This window comes from Oncorhynchus tshawytscha, linkage group LG28 (assembly GCF_018296145.1).
Source record: "Oncorhynchus tshawytscha isolate Ot180627B linkage group LG28, Otsh_v2.0, whole genome shotgun sequence".
Taxonomy (NCBI): Eukaryota; Metazoa; Chordata; class Actinopteri; order Salmoniformes; family Salmonidae; genus Oncorhynchus; species Oncorhynchus tshawytscha.
In genome coordinates, this window is record NC_056456.1 from 25,043,038 (window position 1) to 25,067,467 (window position 24,430).

At 42.0% G+C, this 24,430-nt stretch overlaps 1 protein-coding gene across 7 annotated transcripts in view; it reads right to left on the reverse strand.

The window, feature by feature from the left end:
* Positions 1-23,489, reverse strand: part of LOC112226980 (nuclear receptor coactivator 2) — a 53,378-nt gene extending 29,889 nt beyond the window's left edge. For 5 of the 7 annotated variants that reach the window (XM_024391729.2, XM_024391726.2, XM_024391728.2 and 2 more), the window contains exons 1-4: positions 23,374-23,489; positions 16,563-16,630; positions 6,780-6,890; positions 6,107-6,279 (exon numbers count right to left, since the gene is read on the reverse strand). In XM_024391729.2, the coding sequence (XP_024247497.1) occupies positions 6,107-6,279; positions 6,780-6,871 (265 nt within the window). In that variant the 5' untranslated portion in view covers positions 6,872-6,890; positions 16,563-16,630; positions 23,374-23,489. Of the gene's footprint in view, positions 1-6,106; positions 6,280-6,779; positions 6,891-15,649; positions 15,911-16,562; positions 16,631-23,373 lie in introns of those variants that run through there. The other 2 variants (XM_024391724.2, XM_024391725.2) reach the window with 2 other exon arrangements.
* Positions 23,490-24,430: the final 941 nt, after the last annotated feature.

A 24,430-nucleotide genomic window follows, 5' to 3' on the forward strand; every position in this document is an offset into this window, starting at 1 on the left:
TTAAATAAGTGGTTTGTGTGGGTGCTGATTAATTTCTAGGAAGCACTCATTTTACCAACCCTGAGAATGACTTACAACAAGTTGTTGTTGTGTTAATATTATTTAGTCTGGGACAACTGATAATCATTAGCAACATAATTTCCCATAAAAAAAAGTTTTTTAAAAAGTCTCCCACAGTCTATACCTAGCCAAGTGCAAACAGTAAACCACCATACTGTTGATTTATTTATTTATTTATTTACCTTTATTTAACCAGGTAGGCAAGTTGAGAACAAGTTCTCATTTACAATTGCGACCTGGCCAAGATAAAGCAAAGCAGTTCGACAGATACAACGACACAGAGTTACACATGGAGTAAAACAAACATACAGTCAATAATACAGTATAAACAAGTCTATATACAATGTGAGCAAATGAGGTGAGAAGGGAGGTAAAGGCAAAAAAGGCCATGGTCGCAAAGTAAATACAATATAGCAAGTAAAACACTGGAATGGTAGTTTTGCAATGGAAGAATGTGCAAAGTAGAAATAAAAATAATGGGGTGCAAAGGAGCAAAATAAATAAATAAATTAAAATTAAATACAGTTGGGAAAGAAAATGATGTACTTGGTTGATGTACTTGGGAATGTGTGTGTTGACTTAAATACCAGTGTGCATCATTGAGTGTTTGGATATTGTATTAATGCCTCAATAGGCCCGTCCATCCCATCCAGTCATCCTCCCCTCCGGAGCTCCTCTTCCCCCTTCCCATATTTCTCCCTTTCTCTCCCTCGTACTGTGGTGTCATTGGTTGGTGCCACGAGAGTCAAGCTGTCCTCTGTCTGTCCTGTCTGCCTCAATAGGGTACATAGATGACATTCCTGTCCACCAACTACCACTACATTAAGTGTAGCAAAAATATTAGAATCCTTGATTAATTCTCAGCTAAGATCTTTTTGAACTACAAATTGGTATTCTAAACTCAGGGGTGGAAGTAACAAATTACAACTACTCACGTTCCTGTAATTGAATAGCTTTTCTGTGTACTTTCAAAACCATCCATTACAGAGTACAATCTAAAAAAAAAGGATACACATCATGGCAAGCATAAAGTTTGCACCTTTTGTAGCAGCTAGAACTGTTCACTTGTTCGTCAGTGACAAGTAACATGACCAGATGGACCAATACAATTCCATTTCACGCATCGCGCCAAAACGGCCCAATCACAGCTGTATGCAAACCAAATGAAGATTGATAGCAGGATTTTCTAGCAGTAAAAAAAAAAAAAAAAGTAGCCATGTGCCATGAAAAAAAAAAAGGTTTCCTAATCAACTTGAAAAAGAAATGGAGCCTAACGAGACTGTGTCGTCTCCTGAACCTGCTCACAGAGACCAAGCCAGTGGCCGGGTCTTCTGAAGACCATGAGGAAGGAAATCCCTGGCCGAATCTCAAAGAAAACTTCAGCTTCAAACAGAGAACAAGGTGTATTTATGGAATCTAAGCTCTGCTTACCAAAGATGGTGGAGGTGGCTGCCTACAAAAACTCAGTCAAACTTGAGGAAACATGTAATGGTACGAAAAGTAAAGTTCTAAATATATGTTATCGCCATGGATGGCGTTTGTTATGTAAACTATGTAGCTAACAAAGTGTTGCTACTAGCCAGTTGCATTCAATCTGTAGCATAATGCTAATGTTAGCTAGCTCATCCTGTTGCTAACTAGTTAAAAGCTAAACCTGACCAACATCTTTACACAGCTGAAGGAACTATAAGCTGTAGAGCGGGCTACTACCGCATTGACATTATGGTAGCTAGTAACCTCAGCAAAAAAAAAAGAAAACGTCCCTTTTTCAGGACCCTGTCTTTCAAAGATCATTTGTAAAAATCCTCAAAATTTCAAAGATCTTCTTTGTAAAGGGTTTAAACACTGTTTCCCATGCTTGTTCATTGAACCATAAACAATTAATGAACATGCACCTGTGGAATAGTCGTTAAGACACTAACAGCTTACAGACGGTAGGCAATTAAGGTCACAGTTATGAAAACGTAGGACACTAAAGAGGCCTTTCTACTGACTCTGAAAAACACCAAAAGAAAGATGCCCAGGGTCCCTGCTCATCTGCGTGAATGTGCCTTACGCCTCCTTGCAGCATGCCTGAGGACTGCAGATGTGGCCAGGGCAATAAATTGCAATGTCCGTACTGTGAGACGCCCAAAAGAGCACTACAGGGAGACGGGATGGACAGCTGATCGTCCTCGCAGTGGCAGACCACGTGTAACACCTGCACAGGATCGGTACACCCGAACATCACACATGCAGGACAGGTACAGGATGGCAACAACAACTACCCGAGTTACACCAGGAACGCACACTCTCTCCATTAGTGCTCAGACTCTCCACAATAGGCTGAGAGAGGCTGGACTGAGGGCTTGTAGGCTTGTTCTAAGGCAGGTCCTCACCAGACATAACCGGCAACAACGTCGCCTATGGTCACAAACCCACCATTGCTGGACCAGACAGGTCTGGCAAAAAGTCCACTTCAATGACGAGTCACGGTTTTGTCTCACCAGGGGTGATAGTCAGATTTGCGTTTATCGTCAAAGGAATGAGCGTTACGAGGCCTGTACTCTGGAGCAGGATCGATTTGGAGGTGGAGGGTCCGTCATGGTCTGAGGCGGTGTGTCACAGCATCATCAGACTGAGCTTGTTGTCGTTGCAGGCACCCAACGCTGCGCATTACAGGGAAGACATCCTCCTCCCTGATGTGGTACCCTTCCTGCAGGCTCATCCTGACATGACCCTCCAGCATGACAATGCCACCAGCCACACTAGTCCAATCTGTGCGTTATTTCCTGCAAGACAAGAATGTCAATGTTCTGCCATGGCCAGCGAAGAGCCCAGATCTCAATCCCATTGAGCACGTCTGGGACCTGTTGGATCGGAGGGTGAGGGCTAGGGCCATTCCCCCCAGAAATGTCCAAGAACTTGCAGGTGGAAGAGGGCGTAACATCTCACACCATGAACTGGCAAATCTGGTGCAGTCCCGCTCCCGGGTGGCGCAGTGCTAGGTTCCCAGTGCTAGCTGTGCCACTAGAGACTCTAGGTTCGAGCCCAGGCTCTGTCGCGGGAGGCCCATGGGGCGGCACACAATTGGCCTAGCGTTGTCCAGGTTAGCGAGGGTTTGGTCGGTAGGGAAATCCTTGTCTCATCGCGTACTAGCGACTCCTGTGGCGGGCCGGGCGCAGTGCATGCTAACCAAGGTTGCCAGGTGCACGGTGTTTCCTCCGACACATTGGTGCGGTTGGCTTCCGGGTTGGATGGCGCTGTGTTAAGACGCAGTGCGGCTTGGTTGGGTTGTGTATCGGAGGACGCATGACTTTCAACCTTCGTCTCTCTCAAGCCCGTACGGGAGTTGTAGCGATGAGACAAGATAGTAGCTACTAAACAATTGGATACCACGAAATTGGGGAGAAAAAGGGGTCAAATGCACATAAAAAAAGAGGTTCTACTTGACTCAAGATTCCATGATGGCAGAATAGACGGATGCACGGTTAATACAATTTTACAACACATTTCTTGGTAGCCCAAAAAATATTACTATCAGGTTGTAAATCACAGCTGGCCTTATACATCGTTTGCTGCCTCCACCCAGTCAGTAAGCACGGTTGGTTTCAATGACAAAAATGGACGAATGTAACTAAGGCAGAGATTGATTTTATTGACAAACTAGCAAGGGCAATAATCACAAGTCAGTTATACCATGGCTAATAAGCTAGCATATCCATTTATCTAGCAAGCTAAAAACCCGGAGCCCTACATTAGCTAGCTCCTGGGAGGATGTCATGTCATCAAGAGTGGGTGAGTGACCGACTCCCCCCTCATATTATTTTCCGTGGCTACAGCTAGAGATGCAGGTGTCACTTGGTTAGCAAGGAAGAAATGTGAATCGCTTTTCTAGATAGCCATTCTAAACTTGATCGACTGTTCTTCAGTTAGCATCTCTTGCATTCATAAATTCATAAATTCACTCTGGATATCTACTCCAATTTCAGAGCACTGGATTTATTTCAAGGCCCGAGTGTGCCAGAACGCAAAATAACTGAGTAACTGAGTAATATAGGAATGCGCAAAACCTGCTGAATATGACCGGTGTCAGTAAACTTTGGCAAAAAAAAAGTCATTGCCAGTGTTGCCAGCAGCACAGTTAGTCACTATCGCTCTAGATAACATGTAGAGACAGCCTAACCAACTCTGCTGGGGCGGCAGGTAGCCTAGTGGTTAGAGCGTTGGGCCAGTAACCGAAAGGTTGCAAAATCAAATCCCTGAGCTGACAAGGTAAAAATCTGTCTTTCTGCCCCTGAACAAGGCACTGTTCCTAGGCCGTCTTCGTAAAGAATTATTTGTTCTTAACCTGACTTGCCTAGTTAAATAGGAGGTTAAGGATAGGTTAGGAGGTAAAAAAAAAAAATACAAAAAAATCCAAACCTTGAAGCAAGGTTTGCTGCAGGAGAGACTGGTGCACTTCCTCCATCATGAGGAGGAAAATTATGTGGATGTATTAAAGAAACATCTCATGACATCAGTCAGGAAATGGGTCTTCCAAAGTTGTGGCAAAATGGCTTAAGGACAACAAAGTCAAGGTATTGGAGTGGCCATCACAAAGCCAGGACCTCAATCCCATAGAAAATGTGTGGGCAGAACTGAAATGTTGCTTCAATATATCCACAGAATTTTCCTCCTCTTTTGTGAAGTGCACCAGACAATGACGGCCACGGAACAGTGCCTTGTTCAGAACGACAGATTTGTTTTACCTTGTCAGCTCGGGGACATGATCATGCAACCTTTCGGTTACTAGTCCAACGCTCTAACCACTAGGCTAGAAGCCTCCCCCTTTTCCTCCAAACATAACAATGGTCATTATGGCCAAACTGTCATCAGACCAGAGGACATTTCTCCAAAAAGTAATATCTTTGTCCCCATGTGCAGTTGCAAACCATAGTCTGGCTTTTTTTATGACAGTTTTGGAGCAGTGGCTTCTCCTTGCTGAGCGGCCTTTCAGGTTATGTCGATATAGGACTCGTTTTACTGTGGATATAGATACTTTTGTACCCGTTTTCTCCAGCATCGTCACCAGGTCCTTTGCTGTTGTTCTGGGATTGATTTGCACTTTTTGCACCAAAGTATGTTCATCTCTAGGAGACAGAACGCGTCTCCTTCCTGAGCGGTAAGACGGCTGCGTGGTCCCATGGCGTTTATACTTGCGTACTATTGCTTGTACAGATGAACGTGGTACCTTCAGACATTTGGAAAAAAATATTCTGTGGTCTTGGCTGATTTATTTTGTGTCAACCAAAGAGGCACCGAGTTCGAAGGTAGGCCTTGAAATAAATCCACATATACACCTCTAATTGACTCAAATTATATCAATTAGCCTAACAGAAGCTTCTAAAGCCATGACATACTTTTCTGGAATTTTCCAAGCTGTTTAAAAGGCACAGTCAACTTAGTGTATGTAAACTTCTGACCCACTGGAATTGTGAATTACAAGTACAGTGAATTACAAGTGCAATAATCTGTCTGTAAATAATTGTTGGAAAAATTACTTGTGTCATGCACAAAGTAGATGTCCTAACCGACTTCCCAAAACTATAGTTTGTTAACAAGAAATTTGTGGAGTTGTTGCAAAACGAGTTATTGACTCCAACCTAAGTGTATGTAAACTTCCGACTTCAACTGCATAATTAATACAGTAGGCCGTCTCTCTCCCTCTCTCCTAGTTTCCTCTGAGTCTTACATCACATTGCTCATCATTATATAATCCAGTCAGTGAATAACAGCCTGCTTTTCATTATCATCAAGAAGAGTGTCTCATCTGATCTTCCACTGTGTGTGCGTGCGCATCTGCTCGGCTGTTGTCTGCCCTTCAAGCAGACACACACACACACACAACGCAGCTGACTGAAATACACGCGCAGTCCTGCTCGCTCACACACACATGAAATGTACATTAAGTGTGGTATTTTGAAGAAAGCAAGTGATTGTTGTGACAGAGGAATGTGTGTGCTTACAATGGAGGGGAATTAACTCAATATTAGAAAAGGGTCAATAAAGTCAAATAAAGCCTTACCCTGCTCTTTTATTTGACGAATCTGCTTCACAGTTTCTTTCAAGATTGCACATTTGTCCGGCTTGACATTGAAGTTGTCAATGTCATTGATGTTTGCAAAGATCAACTCCGCCAGTTCTTCAATGTATTTGTTTTCATGCTCCCGGTTTGGTTTTTCCATGCTCCTCTTGGGGCTGTGGAGACAGAGAGGTGAGACAACCGACAACCCAGGGCAAGTGAACAACACTGATTAGGAAAAATACTTTCACAGCAATATGTGTGGTGTCTTTTTATCAAAACTTAAGCAAGCAATTTAGATCGCCTATACATGTACTTAAGATTAATAGACGGTAAGAAAGAAAAAAACATGTCATTCTGTATTCTGTCATTGCACGATGGCACCCTATTCTCTACAAAGTGCAATTATAGTGCACTAAATAGGGAATAGGGTGCCATTTTGAATGGCGACATGCTCTCCATATGACCGGTGTATAACCTGACTGCTGAATGACCTTCTAGAGCTTTACAACGGAAATGGATCCGTAACTAAGTTTGTGTTGAGGCGTAGGTGTGCGCGCACATATTGGAGAGGGATCTGTAGGAGCCCTAATTAAAAGTAGTGCACTATATAGGGGGAATAGGATGCCATTTGCAATGCATACTATGGTTGTGTGTGTTTGACAGCTGATCTTACCTGGGCCCCAGGAGATCCGGGCCACATTCTTTCCGCTTCAGAGACTCTCCCCTGGCAGCAGGGTCGGGGGTGTTGTCCCCCGCACTACTCATCTTCAGCAAATATCACCAACTACAGAAAGAGAGCAGAAGACACCATTAAGGCTCAAGACTGACAAAGACCTTCAGGTTGAAGCGTTGCAATAAACCGCTGGAGCATTAATCAGTATACGGGTATCTACCAATTAGAGGTCGACCGATTAATCGGAATGGCCAATTAATTAGGGCCGATTTCAAGTTTTCATAAATCGGAAATCTGTATTTTTGGGCGCCGATTTTTATACCTTTATTTAACTAGGCAAGTCTGTTAAGAACACATTCTTATTTTCTATGATGGCCTAGGAACTGTGTGTTAACTGCCTTGTTCAGGGGCAGAACGACAGATTTTCACCTTGTCAGCTCAGTGGATCCAATCTTGCAACCGTACAGTTAACTAGTCCAACGCTCTAACCATTGCACTCCTCGAGTAATCTGCCTGTTACGCGAATGCAGTAGAAGCCAAGGTAAATTGCTAGCTAGCATTAAACCTATCTTATAAAAAACAATCAATCATACTCATTAGTTATAACTACTAATCCAGTTTAGCAGGCAATATTAACCAGGTGAAATTGTGTCATTTCTCTTGCGTTCATTGCACGCAGAGTCAGGGTATATGCAACAGTTTGGGATGCCTGGCTCATTGCGAACTAATTTGCCAGAATTTTACGTAATTATGACATAACATTGAAGGTTGTGCAATGGAACAAGAATATTTAGACTTAGGTATGCCACCCGTTAGATAAAATACCGAACGGTTCCGTATTTCACTGAAATAGTAAACGTTTTGTTTTCGAAATGATCGTTTCGGGATTCGACCATATTAATGACCAAAGGCTCGTATTTCTGTATGTTATTATGTTATAATTAAGTCTGATTTGACAGCGCAGTCTGACTGAGCAGCAGCAGGCTCGTAATCATTCATTCAAACAGCACTTTTGTGCGTTTTGCCAGCAGCTCTTCACAAGCACAGCGCTGTTTATGACTTCAAGCCTATCAGCCTAATGGCTGGTGTAACCAATGTGAAATGGCTAGCTAGTTAGCTGGGTGTGCGCTAATACCATTTCAAACGTCACTCGCTTTTAGATTTGGAGTAGTTATTCCCCTTGCAATGCAAGGGCCGCGGCTTTTGTGGAGCGATGGGTAACGATGCTTTGAGTGTGGCTGTTGTCAATGTGTTCCTGGTTCGAGCCCAGGTAGGGGCCATTTGAAATACAAAATGGTAGAGAGAGAAATAGTCCTATAAATACTATATTAACCACAACCTAAAACCTCTTACCTTGGAATATTGTTAAAAGGAACCACCAACTTTCATATGTTCTCATGTTCTGAGCAAGGAACTTAGCTTTTTTACATGGCACACATTTTTACACAGCACATACATGGCACATATTGCATATTGGCACATATTACTTTCTTCTCCAACACTTTGTTTTTGCATTATTTAAACCAAATTGAACATGTTTCGTTATTTATTTGAGGCTAAATTGATTTTATTGATGTATTATACTAAAGTTAAAATAAGTGTTAATTCAGTATTGTTGTAATTGTCATTATTACAAATAAATAAATAAAAATAAATGTTAAAAAAAAAAAATATATATATATTTTTTTTTTAAATCTGCCGATTAAATATCGGCTTTTGGGTCCTCCAATAATCGCTATCGGCGTTGAAAAATCATAAATCGGTCAACCTCTACTACCAATATTTTATCCATTCATTTTTTCTACCCTAGCACCTGCAAGTTACTGGATGTCTGTACAATACATTTGAAACAAAGATGCCTTTTAGGACAATGAGCAACCCAGAGACTAGCTACATCATTAATTACTTGCTACTTTTATCTCTTAGCCGCATTTTTTGAAACTGCACTGTCGGTTAGGGGCTCGTAAGTAAGCATTTCACTGTAAGGTCTACACCTGTTGTATTCGGCACATGTGACTAATAAAATTTGATCATGCCGTTAAAATTGAATTGGAGAGATGTTGTGGATCGTCATTGTACTAACAAAATGTGTTGACAGCAGCTAGTGAACCTATGAGAGACTGAGATGGGTGTTAATCATGACTGTCAGCCACAGATCTAGTACACGGCATCCCACAATAAGCTACGTTGTGTGGGAAGGCTAATTGTAAGAGGTGTCAATGTTTACCTCAACATAAGGCAATTTGTGTGGCTGTGTTATAGCATGGGCTTCGGTTTAACACGTCTCTCATCAAATCCAAGCAGAAGGTGGAAGACCCGAGTGTATGGCCACCGTGTGTTTCTGCTGCATTTGCAGCCGAGGTACCCCTCCCCCACTAGTCTGTTTGTCCAAGACCCTTCCCCGGTCAATGCTCTGTTTGTCCATTACAGAAAGTAATGCCGCATTTCCACCAGTGTTTTACCCAAAATGCTCAGCTTCCATCTACCCAGGCCGGCACCCGTATCTCACTGGGCCATGGCTCTGGTGCATCTGCTTTCACTTGAGGCCAAAGCCAGGCCACTGGTTCTTGTTCAGCCTGCATTTACATTACTAATGGCTGACTGTGAATTTTAACACCTTCTCACAAAGCAACTGTTTTGATTATGCAGAGGTTGTTGATTCTGCTCTTCACAAGTCCTCACTGTCAGCTCCAGCTATGGAAACAATTTCCCTAGTATAGTATATACACTGGTGCAACACTGGTGTTACAGTCAAAAAGCAGCATAAGAGCGCCTCTTAAAGGGTGTATAACCAGGCCAGACCGAACAATATTGGAGACTTCACCCTGACTGCATCCCACATTGCACCCAATTCCCTTTATAGTAGAGTACTTTGACCAGGGCTCTGGTCAAAAGCAGTGCACTTTAAAGGGAATAGGGTGCAATTTGGGACAAAGCACCTTAGTAGTCCAAACAGAACTCTTTCCTTGTACCCAGTATGTGTGGATGGCAACTAGGCTGACATTCAGGTCCTGCATTGGCTGATACTTGAAAAGTAACAATAAGAGATCTGTCAACAACAAGGGGATGTGAACTATTGGTTTGTTCAGATCTCCATTTGCTTTTGCTGAAGCAGTAGCTATTCTTCTTGGAGTCCACACAAATACATGAAACAACAGTGCTACATAGAGACAAGAACAGTCACGCAAATAACTCTTAAAAACAGAGGATAATCACAACAACTGATCTGAATAGACAGATTCCCGTGGCCTCATTCAAAATGGAACTGCTTTAGCCAGAATGATGGTTATAAGCAAAACGCATCACAGATTTCTGACTAAATGTGAAAATACACTTCTACGGTGATCTGTATCTACCCAGGGGACAATTTAAATAAATTAATCATGATAAATACCCCAATTCCTGAATAAATATATCCCAAATGAAAACAGCAAAAGCATATTATGTACAGTGAGGTGTCATTACATATGCGACAGTGTGGCCACCTAGCTGGTCTTTAGGGCAGTGGTGGTGTCAGCTAGCCTAGCGTTGAGCTGATCTGCTGGTGGAGCAGCAGACTAAATTACTAACAGGACAGCACATCACCTGACCATTACATAACACACAGCCGGGACCTGCCACTGAGCAGATGAGAGGAGTAGAGGGCCGGCTGGAGCAAATCTCCCTGCTCATCTAAATGAATAATCAGCCCACAGATCCTTACTGAGAGTACAATGGCCCCATTCGATCAGAAGGATGAGAGGGAGGAGGGGAGTAGGAGGAGCAGAGAGAGGAGGTAGGAAAGAGGAGGAGTGGGAGCAGGAGGAGTCTCAATCTACTTCTTTCATGTATGCATGCTTAGCAAATTTATACAGGAAGGAATCATTAGGGCTAATCACTTGATCAGTTAAATATATGAGAGAGAGAGAGCTTATCAAAGCTCTCATGAAACGAAACAGATCATACAATCATCTTGAGACGCAGTGATTATGGCAATCAACATGTTCATGTTAAACCATGCAGGGAAACATGTTTCCTTGCTCACATTGATGGGTAATTAATTACAAGACATTCTCACTGTAAAGCTTCAACTGATTGGGGATAAATGTAAAGCTGTACTGTAGGCATTAGATAACAGTGAGAATATTGAAGACATCAGCCACTGTCCCATTTAGACTGTAGCACTTTCCGTGGTGCTGAGAAAAGTAGCTTGAAAAGTAGCTTTGAGTTTAAAGTCAGAGCAGGTGTTTGGGAGAATATAATATTATGTAATAGAACGCTATATAGCCTACCCTGTGAAACAGCCTCTGATCCTGATGAAGAGACAACAAGAGATGCCCTCCTAAAGGTAATGGTAGTACAATACAACAGAGGCATGGTCACACATGACTCTCAGTAAACAGAGCCCTATAGGTCCTGGTCAAAAGTAGTGCTCCACCCAGGGAATAGAGTGCCGTTTGGGACGCAGGCCATTGTAAAACAGCCTGCTATTTGACTGGCTAAATGCATGGACAGAGCCTACATCCTCATTCCATTACAAGGTAGCAGCTCAATGCATTCAGAAGTTACAAATCATTTCAGATTTCATTCAGCCATTTCCACCATTGAGTAAAATAGCACACTATGGCCTTTGACTATAGTGATTTGGAGCAAGGTCTTCCAACTTATAATACTTTTCACATAAGAAAAAGGGCAAAAGCCCTTTAAAAATGGTCTGATAACGTAGGAGTAACCATAGGCCAGAATAGACGATGCAGCTTTTAATGGCAAATGTTAACACATTTGCAGAGATTTAGTGACATCTTCTTACTCCTCCTCGAAATGCAATGGAGGAAATGGATCTTTATGATGCCTTACATGCTGACTACACCGGGCGAGCGGATCTCATGCATATCGATTCGATCCACTCACACCAGACACGATCAGGACACGCAGGTTGAAATATCAAAACAAACTCCGAACTATATTCATTTGGGGACAGGTCGAAAGCATTAAAACATGTATGGCAATTTAGCTAGCTAGCTTGCTGTTGCTAGCTAATTTGTCCAGGGATATAAACATTGGGTTGTTATTTTTACCTAAAATGCACAATGTTCTCTATTCCGACAATTAATTCACAGATAAAAGGGTAAACTGAGTTTGTGTCTTGTAATCTCTTCTTCAGGCTTCTTCTTTGGAATTTATATTGCAGTTGGCCATCTTTAAGGTGCAACTGGACCTCAGTTCATCTTTCAATAACCCACATGGGTATATGCTCCTAAAAAACTAAACCAGGAGAAGGGAGAGGCGGGACTTGCAGCGCATCAAGCGTCCAAACAGAAGCGCCTAGCTATGCAGATGCTCGTTGACACACTCGAGCAGTGTGGATGCAATGATTGAATAAAACGTGTACATTTCTTTTGCAACGCTCACGCACGTAACGCAACCGGTGTGGCACATTAGTCTTCCAATTCCCACAGGTCCATAACACGTGAGGGAAAATAGGCCTAAGACTCTCGCTCCTCCTAAGTATAAAAATGTCCTTCATTTAAAAAAAAAAAATAGTATCAATGTTTTAGGCATGCTGCACGGCCTACAAAGGTGCACAACACAATTAAAACAATTGTAATTATTTTATGGTTGAAAATAACACACTACATGACAATTGATTCTCCCAAAAGCAGAACAGTGGTTTGTGTTTTGATCAGGAGGCTAATCCCACTAGGAAGCAGTGATCAATCCAACGGTTCATTCTTTAAATGGCTCAGTTGATCTCTGAACTGTTTTCTTCTCTCTGCTGAAATTGTTTTTAAATGGTTTTACTTTGAGGCACTTGGCTCTAATTTCATTAGCATTGGATTGGAAGGAGAAGATGCTGGGGTGTTAGCATTTTGTGGTAGGCTTCTTCACTGTTAATTCATCAAGAGTGTGCCTGCCTCGAGCGGTGATGGAACAATCTGTCCCAGCATGCTTTTTGTGAGGTCACCACCCTCCTGGGAGCTGAGAATGGGGCCACATCAGATCAACGCCATGATGTCATAATCAGATGTAACTGCTCTCTTCATCACCATCATCCTCCCTGGAGAGTCAAGTGCTTTGACAAGAGTATCAAGGCTGGCCAGCACTACCAAATATAGGAATAATATAAAATCAAAATATTTCTGATCACATAGGCCTGATTGCTTTCCTGCATAACAGAGTTCAGAATAGCCTTATTGAGGATGTAGAGATACCGCGCATGCAGACTGACATGACGTGGACCCTCTTAGTCAGTTCAACTGTTGGAGGATGTCTAAGCCTGTACAGAGACAGAGGTCTAAGCCTGTATAAAACCTCACGGTAACAGGGCTGAAGCCCTCCCATCAGACATATACACTAGGTATTAAATCTTTAGTGTACATGTAGATTAGGAGCCTTCATTTTTCTGTAGCTACGTATGTTTGCAGCTGTTGTTTATCCTGTAACCTCTTCGCTGTCTGGGAGACAAAAGACATATGGACCAAAATAGACTAACACACACAGCCCAACACCACCACATTGGGTAGGCTAAAACAATGAAAATGTTCTTACTTTTTCAATTACTCTTGAAAACTAGCCCTTGGTGGGCTAAAATATCCTAATAAACAAAACCAAATTAAATACTGTGGTTTTTCCATTGTCACGCAAGTCAATTCCTAAACTGTAAATTACAAAAAGGAACAACAAAGTCAACTCGCCCCTGCTCTGTTCTTTATTCTTACTCGTATTATCCATCCTGATGCCTAGCCACTTTACCCTGCCTTTATGTATTTTTTTCTATTGTGTTATTGACTATACGTTTGTGTATTCCATGTGTAACTCTGTGTTGTTGTCTGTGTCGCACTGCTTTGCTTTATCTTGGCCAGGTTGCAGTTGTGAATGAGAACTGGTTCTAGCCTACCTTGTTAAATAAAGGTGAAATATAAATAAATAAACAAATACCTTGTACCCCTGCACATTGATCTGATACTGGTGCGACCAGGGAGGTAGCAGACTAAAATAATCAATTCAACGAGACGTCGGATGAGAGCTGGAGCCAGCCATTATCAGGCTGATCCCTCAGGTCAAATTGAATCAGGGCTCAGCCCTGGCCTGCCGACGTCCCCTGGCCCACTCCCACTACCTGGGGATATCCCAAATGGCACCCTATTCGGTGCACTACTTTTGACCAGAGCTGTATGGTCCCTTGTCAAAAGTAGAGCACATGTTTAGGTGAAAGGGTGCCATTTGAGATACACTCCCCTGCCTATGTCCCCTAGCCCCTCTCCCCTATAGTAAGGGTACACACTTAGCAATGCCAGCCAAGACAAAAGTCAGACCTAAAAAAAAGGCACTTTAATGGCTATCAACCCTGGTCCAAGAGGCTGGCGTCCCTGCTCAGTCTTCAGTGGACAGCTATGGTACGTCCCAAACAGTACCCTATTCCTGTTGTAGTGTACTACTTTTGACCAGGGATCATACGCACTATATAGGGAATTAAATGGGGAATAGGGTGCCATTTCGGACACAACCTATGACTCACAACCCATAGCGGAATTAGCAAACACTTCTCTTGTGAATTTATGGTGATATCATAGAATATCCAGAAGACTGGATGTATCTAGAAGAAATGAGTCACTCCTAATAGACAGAAAGCATAGGACCATCCAGATGTTATCTGCTCAGCCCTGGCTGCTACCATTGGTAAAGCAGGATAGACATTTCTAACAGTCTTTTATTGTGTTTTCCTAATTTACTGATGGCTTGTGACACTTGTGTGCTGGAATGTGCACCAAACGACTGACTGTGTGTGCGCGCTGTGAAGTGTAGTCCAAGTGTGCTCATCGTCAATGACCCACTTCTGTCGCATTAAAACATCCCAAATTGCTATTTCAATGAAGCGAAGAGTCAATGTAATTTACTTAGATTTAGTCCAAATGATCCTCTAAGAAATATTTCTGTACACTGACTGAGCACACAAAATTGGTTTAGATTTTAGATTATGCTCAATGGGCCGATGGAAGGCAACATGGAAATAACAGGCTGACCTTACATTACAGCCTGTGTGGGCTTGACAATGTCTGTGTCAGAAATGGCACCATATTCCTTATATAGGCCTATTGGGCTCTGGTCAAAGGTAGTGCACTACATAAGGAGCCAAATGTTATAATGCATTGATCATGAAACCAGATCAATACCATTGAACACTCCCTGTGGCGAACTAGTTTAGGCCTGCAGCCCACCTGTTGCTGACACCTATGCTTTGCTATGCCAGGCAAGAAGCAGGCAGAGTGAGGGCAGAGTGAGGGCAGAGTGAGGGGTGTTTTAAAGAGCAAGGTTCACCTTCCTCGGCCCTCTACTGAAGAGATTCCCCATGACCGACAGCTAGGGGCCTACTATACGACTTGGTCAAAAAAGAAAAATAGTATGTAGTACATTACTTTTGACCAAAGCCCAATGAAATGCACTTCTGAGCCCTCGTGTCTGATGACAGGATCCAGAAGCCTAAATTCCTTACTGTCAGTTAACTGTACACATTTATTTGGCCACACATTCACTGCTCTATATACAAAGTTAATTTAGTATCCCAGCCTCCTCACCAGACTGGTGGCCCTTATGGGGTTGTTTACAGAGGGGCTTGTCCTGTTCATCTCCGGTGGCATCAGTAGGACTGCTGACAGCACACAACAAAGAGCTAATGGAATGTTCTGTGGACATCTAAATTCCTCTCAGGATACCGTAGGAAGTTCGTTGTGTATTTCAAAGACGCAACATAGATAAAAATCCCACACACAAAACACTCGCCTAAAAACAGCAACAATTCTATACCAAGAAACAAACAATTCTAAACAAACACAATGTAATCTCCTCCATTGGGAAACAATAGCTATTTATTCTATTCCTTGATTACTTACCCCTTTGACCAAACATGGGTCCATAAATCAACAGTGTCTGACCCATGGCTACTGTCGACTCAGTTTCACAGCAAAAACAGGAGAAGCCCTCCCACATAGGCTGGTTAACGTTGAGCCCAGGCAGACAGGCAGTCACAGCGCTGTACACGCTACGCAGCGATGTAGACAGAGGCACATGCTGGAGCAAGGACATGCACAAACAGCAGATTACCTCCTGTGTCATCTGCTCCTAATGACAGCTGACAAACTACAGCACAATCCCCTCAGAGCCACAGCCGATGATCTCCAATCCCCTCCCCCACTCTTCCCTGGCCCCGCCTCCGGAAATCCAGCAGCTAGAGAGAGCAGAGAGCACTCGAAAATTCCAATAGTTTGATGATGCCCGGCCCCGAAAAGTGGTTTCCCTTTTCACCAAGATAATGGCCTGCTCTTGTCACATGAGACAAAGCAGAGGCAACAATGGGCTGGCAAAAGACAAAAGAAGTGTGTGTGTGTTTTAAACACAGCAGGCAGCTGGCTTTCGTTTCACTAGCCAGTCAACCTGCAGAGGCCTGTCGCTTCTCTTTACTTTCACTTTGCAGAGCATTACATAATATCAATATTTGGTTTATAGCAGTTCTATAGAACCAACAAAACGGCTTATTGTTGTTGTCATAGAGTTGTGTATGTCAGTAAATGTAGATTGTTGTTAGATACAAATATAATATACACTATATTATACACCGTTGGCTAGCGTCCTGTACAGTGGTTGTACTTGTACATCAAACTGCCTCACACCCTCGGAAACACGAGACAGGCTCCTGCCTTATGGCTCAGACAAAGCTTACACTTCTTAGAGTAAACAGGACAGTTCCAAAGCAGAAATGGCACAATATCAGGGAGGGAATGAGAACGGTTGATTCAGCTGACTCACCTTGGCTTATGAAACGCATCCTTCTTAATGAACTTCTGCAGGCATCACCCACTCCTCTCTTTGAAGGCCTGAACAAGAAGAGGCATACTACAGTTTGATCCAAACCTAAAGACACAGTTACTGTACATTCAATTGACTTGAGAGCTATCGTTCATTTTTCAATGCAATCAGCCAAGTGCCACAGACACATTGCTAATTTGCATTAGTTGAATCTGCGAGGACCGGTAGCTATACCATGATTACCTCACTTCAATGTGTGAGCAGCATGACATGAAATTGAGAGCAACAAGTCAGAAAGAGTAGAAAGGGGAAGCACATTTGTTGGTGACTGGTCAACTGTAAACATCTGCTCGAGCTTCCCCGGTGGTGTTTGTCTGATTTGTACTGTATGACAGACGCTGTATGACAGATGCTCAGCAGGCTGCAGCCTTAAACCACAGAGAACTTAAAGTTGCACCTGGTCACAGAGAGACCAAAGGGAGGTGTGGGGAGTGGGGCCGACAGCTGATCATAACACACCATCCCATTCAGAGGGAGGAGCAGGACCTAGGACACACTGGTTGTATTTCAGGGTTTTTTCTTTCATTGCATATTGATGTAGGCCTACATCTCCTGTTAAGTGAATTTCAAAGATATGCAGGGCAAAAGTCAAATAGTCTTCAAATGAGAATAGGTGCTGTGTGCGCACACAAAGCAGTGGCAGACAAAGTCTGCACTGAACAGGGACAGGTTAAATCTCCAAGTCAGTCAGGACTATCATGTAATGCTGTGTGTTGAGAGCAGCAGTGCTTTCCTCCTGCTGTAACATGATCTCCACCAACCACAGGGCCCAGGAGAGAGAGAGGGGATGGGTGGGGGAGCATGGCCAGAAGACATCAGCTTTCTGTTGATAGTCAATCAGTTAAAGGAAGAAATCAGAACAATGAGCTATGCTTAGGATGTACAGTACCAGTCAAAAGTTGACACCTATTCATTCCGGGGTTTTTCTTTATTTTTTACTAATTTCCTACATTGTAGAATAGTGAAGGCATCATAACCATGAAATAACACATGGAATCATGTAGAAACCAAAAATAATTGTTAAACAAATCAAAATATTTACATATTTGAGATTCTTCAATGACAGCTTTGCATTGGCTCATTCCCCCCGGAATGAGACAATGACAGGGCATCTCGAAGAGCAATGCTGGTTCACTCAGATCAATTCATTTGATCTAGTCATGTGATCTGAACACAACACATCAGGATAAAATGGCACCTCACTCAGATGGAATTTCTCTCCTGGTTGATGGCTTGAAGCTACAGTAGATACCCGAGCGGATCTCTGAGATCTTTGGCCGAGTGCTTACAAGTCATTACTCAATCGACACGGTCATATGAATTTTAAATTTGTCCAACTGGCTCATGGTAGACTTTGCCCCCTGCCTGCACAGATCTAAAATCAGATTTTTTTTCAACCAATCCAAGCCTTAGCCATTACACGGTACAAAGTACAGCTGATCTAAGATCTGTAGAAAGTAAATATTGTTTTCTCCATAGTGTTTTCTAGGTGTCTAGTTTCACATCTGTACACCAACATAGTAAACCACAGAAGCACAAGTGATGGTAGTCATCCTTAAACCATTTTACACACACACACACACACACACACACACACACACACACACACTTACTTCCAGGCTATGATTAATTTGTGTTACCAAGCAACCAGATGGTAAGCATCTAGCCTTAGTAGCCTTTAGTCATTATGGTATTGCAACAAATACTTCTTGCCTGCCAATGTCAGCAGTGATGACAGTTAGGATGTTAAATGGTCGATATCATGATCACATTGTAATACCTGATGATTTTATATGGATCCTAACTTACAACCACCATAACCAAACTTATTTTCATAACATGGCACAATTAGGCCTTGTTCACAATGGTAGTTTGAAATCATTTAAATCCTTTTTGTTGCATGTCCGACTAGAATCTGTTATTTTTCCTGCAGTCTAAACAGCCCTAAAGCATATGGAATCTGATATTTCAAGCCACATTTCAAACCACCTTGGCCATGCGACTTGTCTCTGAACGGTCTAATTTGATTTGATCTCAAGTGGTTTTTAGACTGCTATTTTGCATATCTTGTTGCTTGCTAGCTATTCTGTTGACAGTTTGACAAGAACATGTGGTAGCTAACTAGCTTGTTAATCGTTTACTAACAAATGAGTGAATGTGCTAGAAAGCTAAACAGCTAGCTAGCTCAGTGCGGTGGCAAAAAAATTACTTGTTTTGAAAGTTGGACCATCTTATCCTTTGAGGCTTTAAAAAATAAAATAAAAATAAGTTCTTACACAATGATTTTGAACATTCAAAGCAACTGGGAAACAGCCATGACAGACATTGTCACTTTAGCTTGCTACATAACTTCTGAGTGATCAGAAGCATGAGAACCACTACCAAATCAGCCTACGCCACTGCACACACACCCATCGTTACTATGATAACTATTGTAGCCATGTCAGCAAATAATTGCTGTCTGAACACACACACACACACACAAATCCAGTTTGGTCACTCGTAACTTGGTGTTTGGACAGTCAATATTCCAAAACAGATTTGAGCATTAAGGCCTGCAGTGTGAACAAGGCTTTAGAGTTTATTGGTAGGCTTTTCACACCCATACTACCTAATATTATTCCAGGATAATTCATGCAACCACTGCCTCCAGGTTTCTCTACACATGCAGGCAAATACTGCAGAACAGTACATGTCCTAACCACTGGTGGAGTTAACATGCGAGCACCTACATGAAAATGCTGCTGACATTTCTCACAGCAATGTGGGATTCCCAAAGAAGAAAATAACATTCTAAACAAAACAGAGGTTGGATCCAAGCATGCAGGCTTGGCTGCTAGTCATGTTAGCCCACAGTGCTTCACACAGGGTGTAGCACAGGGGAGACTTTACCACCAGGGCCCTGTCACATAGCTGCAGAATTATGGCCACAGCGCAAACCAAATTAGCACTTGTTATGCAACCCTGGACTTGGCTCCCTGGCCACTGGTTCATTCTGCTGCATTCCCTCTTGTTTGCTGGGTGGCCTAGAAACAGTTCACCATGGTGGGTTGTGACTATGTCTACACTAACGCTGCGTTTACACAGGCAGCCCAATTCTGATATTTTTTCACTAATTGTGTCTTTTGACCAATCAAATCAGCTCTTTTTTTTTTTTTTTAAACATTTTACGATTGTGTGTGTGTGTGTGTGTGCGGACTGTCCACGGAGGGGTTCACACACACAGATACACCATTTGAACCAGTCTCCTCAGTCCAGTATGTCACATCCCCCATTTCATGACAGTAATTGCTATTTTTCTGCATTGTTGAATGCTAGAAAGGAATGGACCGCTTACTCTTAAGGTGACAGTCCACCCATGAGCCGCCATTGAGGTATTTGAGGAGATGACTGCCAGGGGGTGGCAGCACCATATACACACACTCTCTCCTGGGAAGTGCCCTTGTAAGCAGCACTGGCCTGCATGCACTTGGAAGAAAACTGTCATGTGACTAATTCTCCAGTACCGAGCTAGGTCCAATCATTTAGATTTGTAGTCACCCTACAGAGCCATTCTGTCAAACAGTATGGAGGACAACATATGAACAAACAATGCTGCTGTATCATAACCTGGTCTGCATTGTATACAAAAATAAAATTTATTGAAATGAATCCATATGAATAGAACAACTGTGACAGGAACTGGGCACGCTAATGGATAAATTAATAATCATACTATAGTAGTACACAGCCTCTCATAACTAGGCCACATAAGAACAGATATACAATACAATTACTGAGGGAAGCAGAATTTCAATGGCCAGTGGAGGAAAGCACAAGGTGAGATGTAGGTTAGAGCACTCAATTTACTGATGCAGCGCTTCAAATATCAGAGTTCTGATTACTTTGAAATGAGTAAATAAACTCAATGCAAAAGGAATAACTGATGTTGCTGTGATTTCAGCAGACCCCATCTAAAATGGCATTTAAGTTCAGGCAGGGCTGTGACATCAAGGAATTTTCATTAATGGTTATTGGTCAGCCAAATGATCACAGTCACTGTTATAATCGTTTGAATAGTATTTTGTTTTCATTAAAAAAATATGAAAAGGCACACATTTTCTCCTCTCCTGACTGCATGTTCTGCTGCTGAAGTGAAGGTGGCAGAGCCTAGTCAACCAGACTCCTTTCCTAAAACACCTAGCTTGTTTCAGCAAGGAGCAACACAGTTTCATCGCAGCTGAAGAGTTCATGTTACCACAGAAAGTAAACTACAAAGAATGCCTGGCCTGTCTTCAGTCAGCTGTTCATTCCACAAATAAACTAAATATAATTAAAAATTATTATTTTATTTTAGTTGGTTACACGATAACTTTGCAAGCCCTAAATTCATGTTTAGCCTGCAGAAACCTGCTTGAGAAAAACTGCCCATCGATCAAAATGGGCAGGCAGGCAGGCAAGTCCCCATTCAGTTGTCAAAACGTGGGTTGGGACAAGCATGCATTGGCAGGCGAGCAGGATACTATTCCCCATCGTTTATCAATTCAATTTTGACTGCCAACTACAAGCTGAAAGTTTGAGAGAGTTTATCTACTGTTCCCTCATTAGATTTTTAGCTAATTTCAATCTGTTTTTTTGTGGCCTTTGGCGAATGCTTTTCTAATTATCTAAAATTTCACTGTTGCTACTGCCTGTAAACGCAGTCAAAGTTCAAAGTGAATGATGGCAGGCCCATGTGGAAAATTGCTTATTTGCATATAGACCTACTGTAGCTCCGATTGGCTATGGCGAACCGGTCTGTGTAGAGTCCGGTCCTTGACAAGACTGACACGTTTATTAGGTGTTATTTACTGAATGATCTATTAATTGTCCAAATGCATGGTCGCTTTACAACTCTATATTGCTTTAGAATTTCACACAAGTCTTCCTCATTCCCCAACATTCTATGGAAGTATGAAAACGGGAAAATGACCATAGCTAAGTGATCGCTACTCAGAAAATGTAGAGTAAAAAACACATTTTAAAAAAAGGCATAATATTCTTCCTGGGGGTGAATATGAACAGATTTAAATAAGATTTCATGCCAAGAGCATTGGGTCAGTAACCGAAACGTTGCTAGTTTGAATCCATGAGCCAACTGGGTGAAAAATCTGCCAGTGTGCCCTTGAGCAAGGCAATTAACCCTAATTGCTACCATATGTTTCTCTGGATAAACGTATTTTAAAAGCCTAAAATGTAAAATGCTAAAACACTGTCAGTTCCACTTTAAATGTCAAAGTACAGTCATCAAGCTATGCAATGAAATGGCATCCCTTCCAAATCACTCGCTGTGTACTGTATGTTTGAAGCACATGCCAAGTCTTCTGCACAGCTTACTAAATAGTGGCAAATTAACAGGCTAAAAGGCTCTAAAACGATAAGCAAAATAAGATTGAAAATACTATATGTTACCATTACTAAACAAATATAAAGTTGCCCATCTCTGTCAACAAAGTTCTGCTTTTCATGTAAGATTTGTGCATTTATTAATGAAAAGGACAATGACAGAACAGGGAAAGAGGCTGTGTGATGCAATACCTTTCAAAGTTCACTGCTGTGTAATACAGAAGCCGAGAATAAAGTTAAAGGGCCACTAGTCCAATATTAAGAGATTCTCTACCAATAGACCCAGCCTTTCGTCCAATCTTTATATATTTCTACTCTAATAGCAGTTTGACTTATTAGGTAATATCTCACTATGGATAACACTATGCACCTGCCATATGGTCAACCTTCTGCAGGCCAATTTATTGGTGGCCCACTGGCCCTGCTCAATGTGAACTGTATTCGATTTTGGTGCCATTCCTTTCTCCTAATATTCTTTACTAGCAATTTAAAGCTGATGATTCATCATGATGCATTAACACACAGTAACACAGAGATTCTCACAAGGCAAGCAAAAAAAATAATACTATGATTGAGATATTGGTTTTAACCGTTTAGGTGATAGTCACTGATAAACCAACACTTAGGTTATAGGAACGAATTGCCAAATATGTGTGTTTTGGAACTATTTCTATTTTTTTAAACAGTTATAGATAACTCCTGTGGGAAGACTTGCGTCACGTTCGCCATATGACGTCACGCAAAGGTTGATGAACAGTTGAAGTCAAAATGATATCATTCCTTTGAATATGTCAATGTGACTGATATATAATGTTGCACTTCTCAGATCGCAAACGTTTCTAAGTGTTAAATAGTTGATAGGACGGATTACCAATCGAAAATGTGGTGCCTTGCTTGCTGAGGATTTCCTACTTGAACTCATACGCCAGTGACGTTTGGTTTCTTCAACCACGTCTGTTCTTTTGGTTTCAATAAGCTATTTTGCATTATGCAAAAACCTCGAACTACGTGCAATGTTTACCACTATATCCGCTATCGATGTCGTTGTTCAATCTTCAAATGAATTTGCAAATAGGAACCTCCTTCAACTTCTCTCTGAAACTCAAAACACAGTAGCCTATAGACTCACAAGCCAAAACAAATGTGATTTACATTGCTTAGTAGCCTAAACAAAGTTAAACTTCAGCAACGCTTCAAAACAAAACTATTGTAGAAGTAATCTTCGAACCATCTAAAGAAATATCTCGCTTCAGATAACAAGCAACAACGCAGCTTCCCAATGGTAAACCTAAACTGACATTATGGATTATAGCATATATAGATCTGGACAAAAACACACTTCTTCACTACAAAATGCATATATTGTAAGTTACTCTCCATAACTTACCGTAACTTGAAGTCCCATAAATTTGAACTGCTATGTCAGGACCTTCGTACTCGTGAATCGGCAATGTAACAGCACTGCCGCCATGTTCCTCTGCGATGACTGTGGTGCTTGTTTATCATGCCCATAGTCCTCCCCCACACGCGCAGCGCACCAGCCCTCATTTCCACAATAGACTTTGCTGCTCACAGAACAGGCCAGAATAATGACTCTGCAGCCAGCCATAACAGCTTAAAGGCAGACAGACTCATGGTATCAATGCGACCGATTAAAGTTGGTTAACAATGTATTTATTTAAAAACTTGAATAGGTTGACCCTGCTGTGCTTACTCAGAAGTGTTTTAGTCATATCGTCCTTTAAGGTTGAATTTAAATAATGAAACATTACATTTTGGAGTCTTTCAAATGTAGGCTACCAACAAACACCCCGTTATTTTAGGCCCAAATTAATTAGTAAAAAAGTGTGCCTTACTCTTCAGGTTTGTATTTGATGTTAGGCTTTGTATTTGCCATGCAGCCCAAGCTACAACACATTAATATAAGTAGGAGTCAATTAACATGCCTCCACACAAACACAGTAAGATAGTGCCTCTTCACATTATGAATTTTGTCTCTATGGCATGGTAAAAATGTCTCAGGCAGATGTTGGAACCGCTCATAAATCATCTCGGTCCAAATCATAGAGCTAGATAGAGTCTAGTGCCCACATGGGCAGTGCCATTGAGGACTTTCATCATGTTTAACTGGTCAACTGGATGGGACTTCCCATGAGTTAAGGAATGATCATAATTCCATCCACATCATCAGAGGGATCGGCCAATGAATTATACTGCTGAGCAAACATTCCATAAATGCAGGTGGCAGTAAATCGACAACCTTGGTTTTATACCTGTTCAAACAACACAATCCAGGGGGTAGTATGTACCCTTTCAGTTTGTTTACAAACTCATAGAAGTAGTAGAAGACAAAAATGTCCTACTTCAAAATGGAGATGGCTTCAATGGTGCTGCCCATGCTCTCAAAGACACCATTTGGGGACAGATACAATGTTGCATCCTCA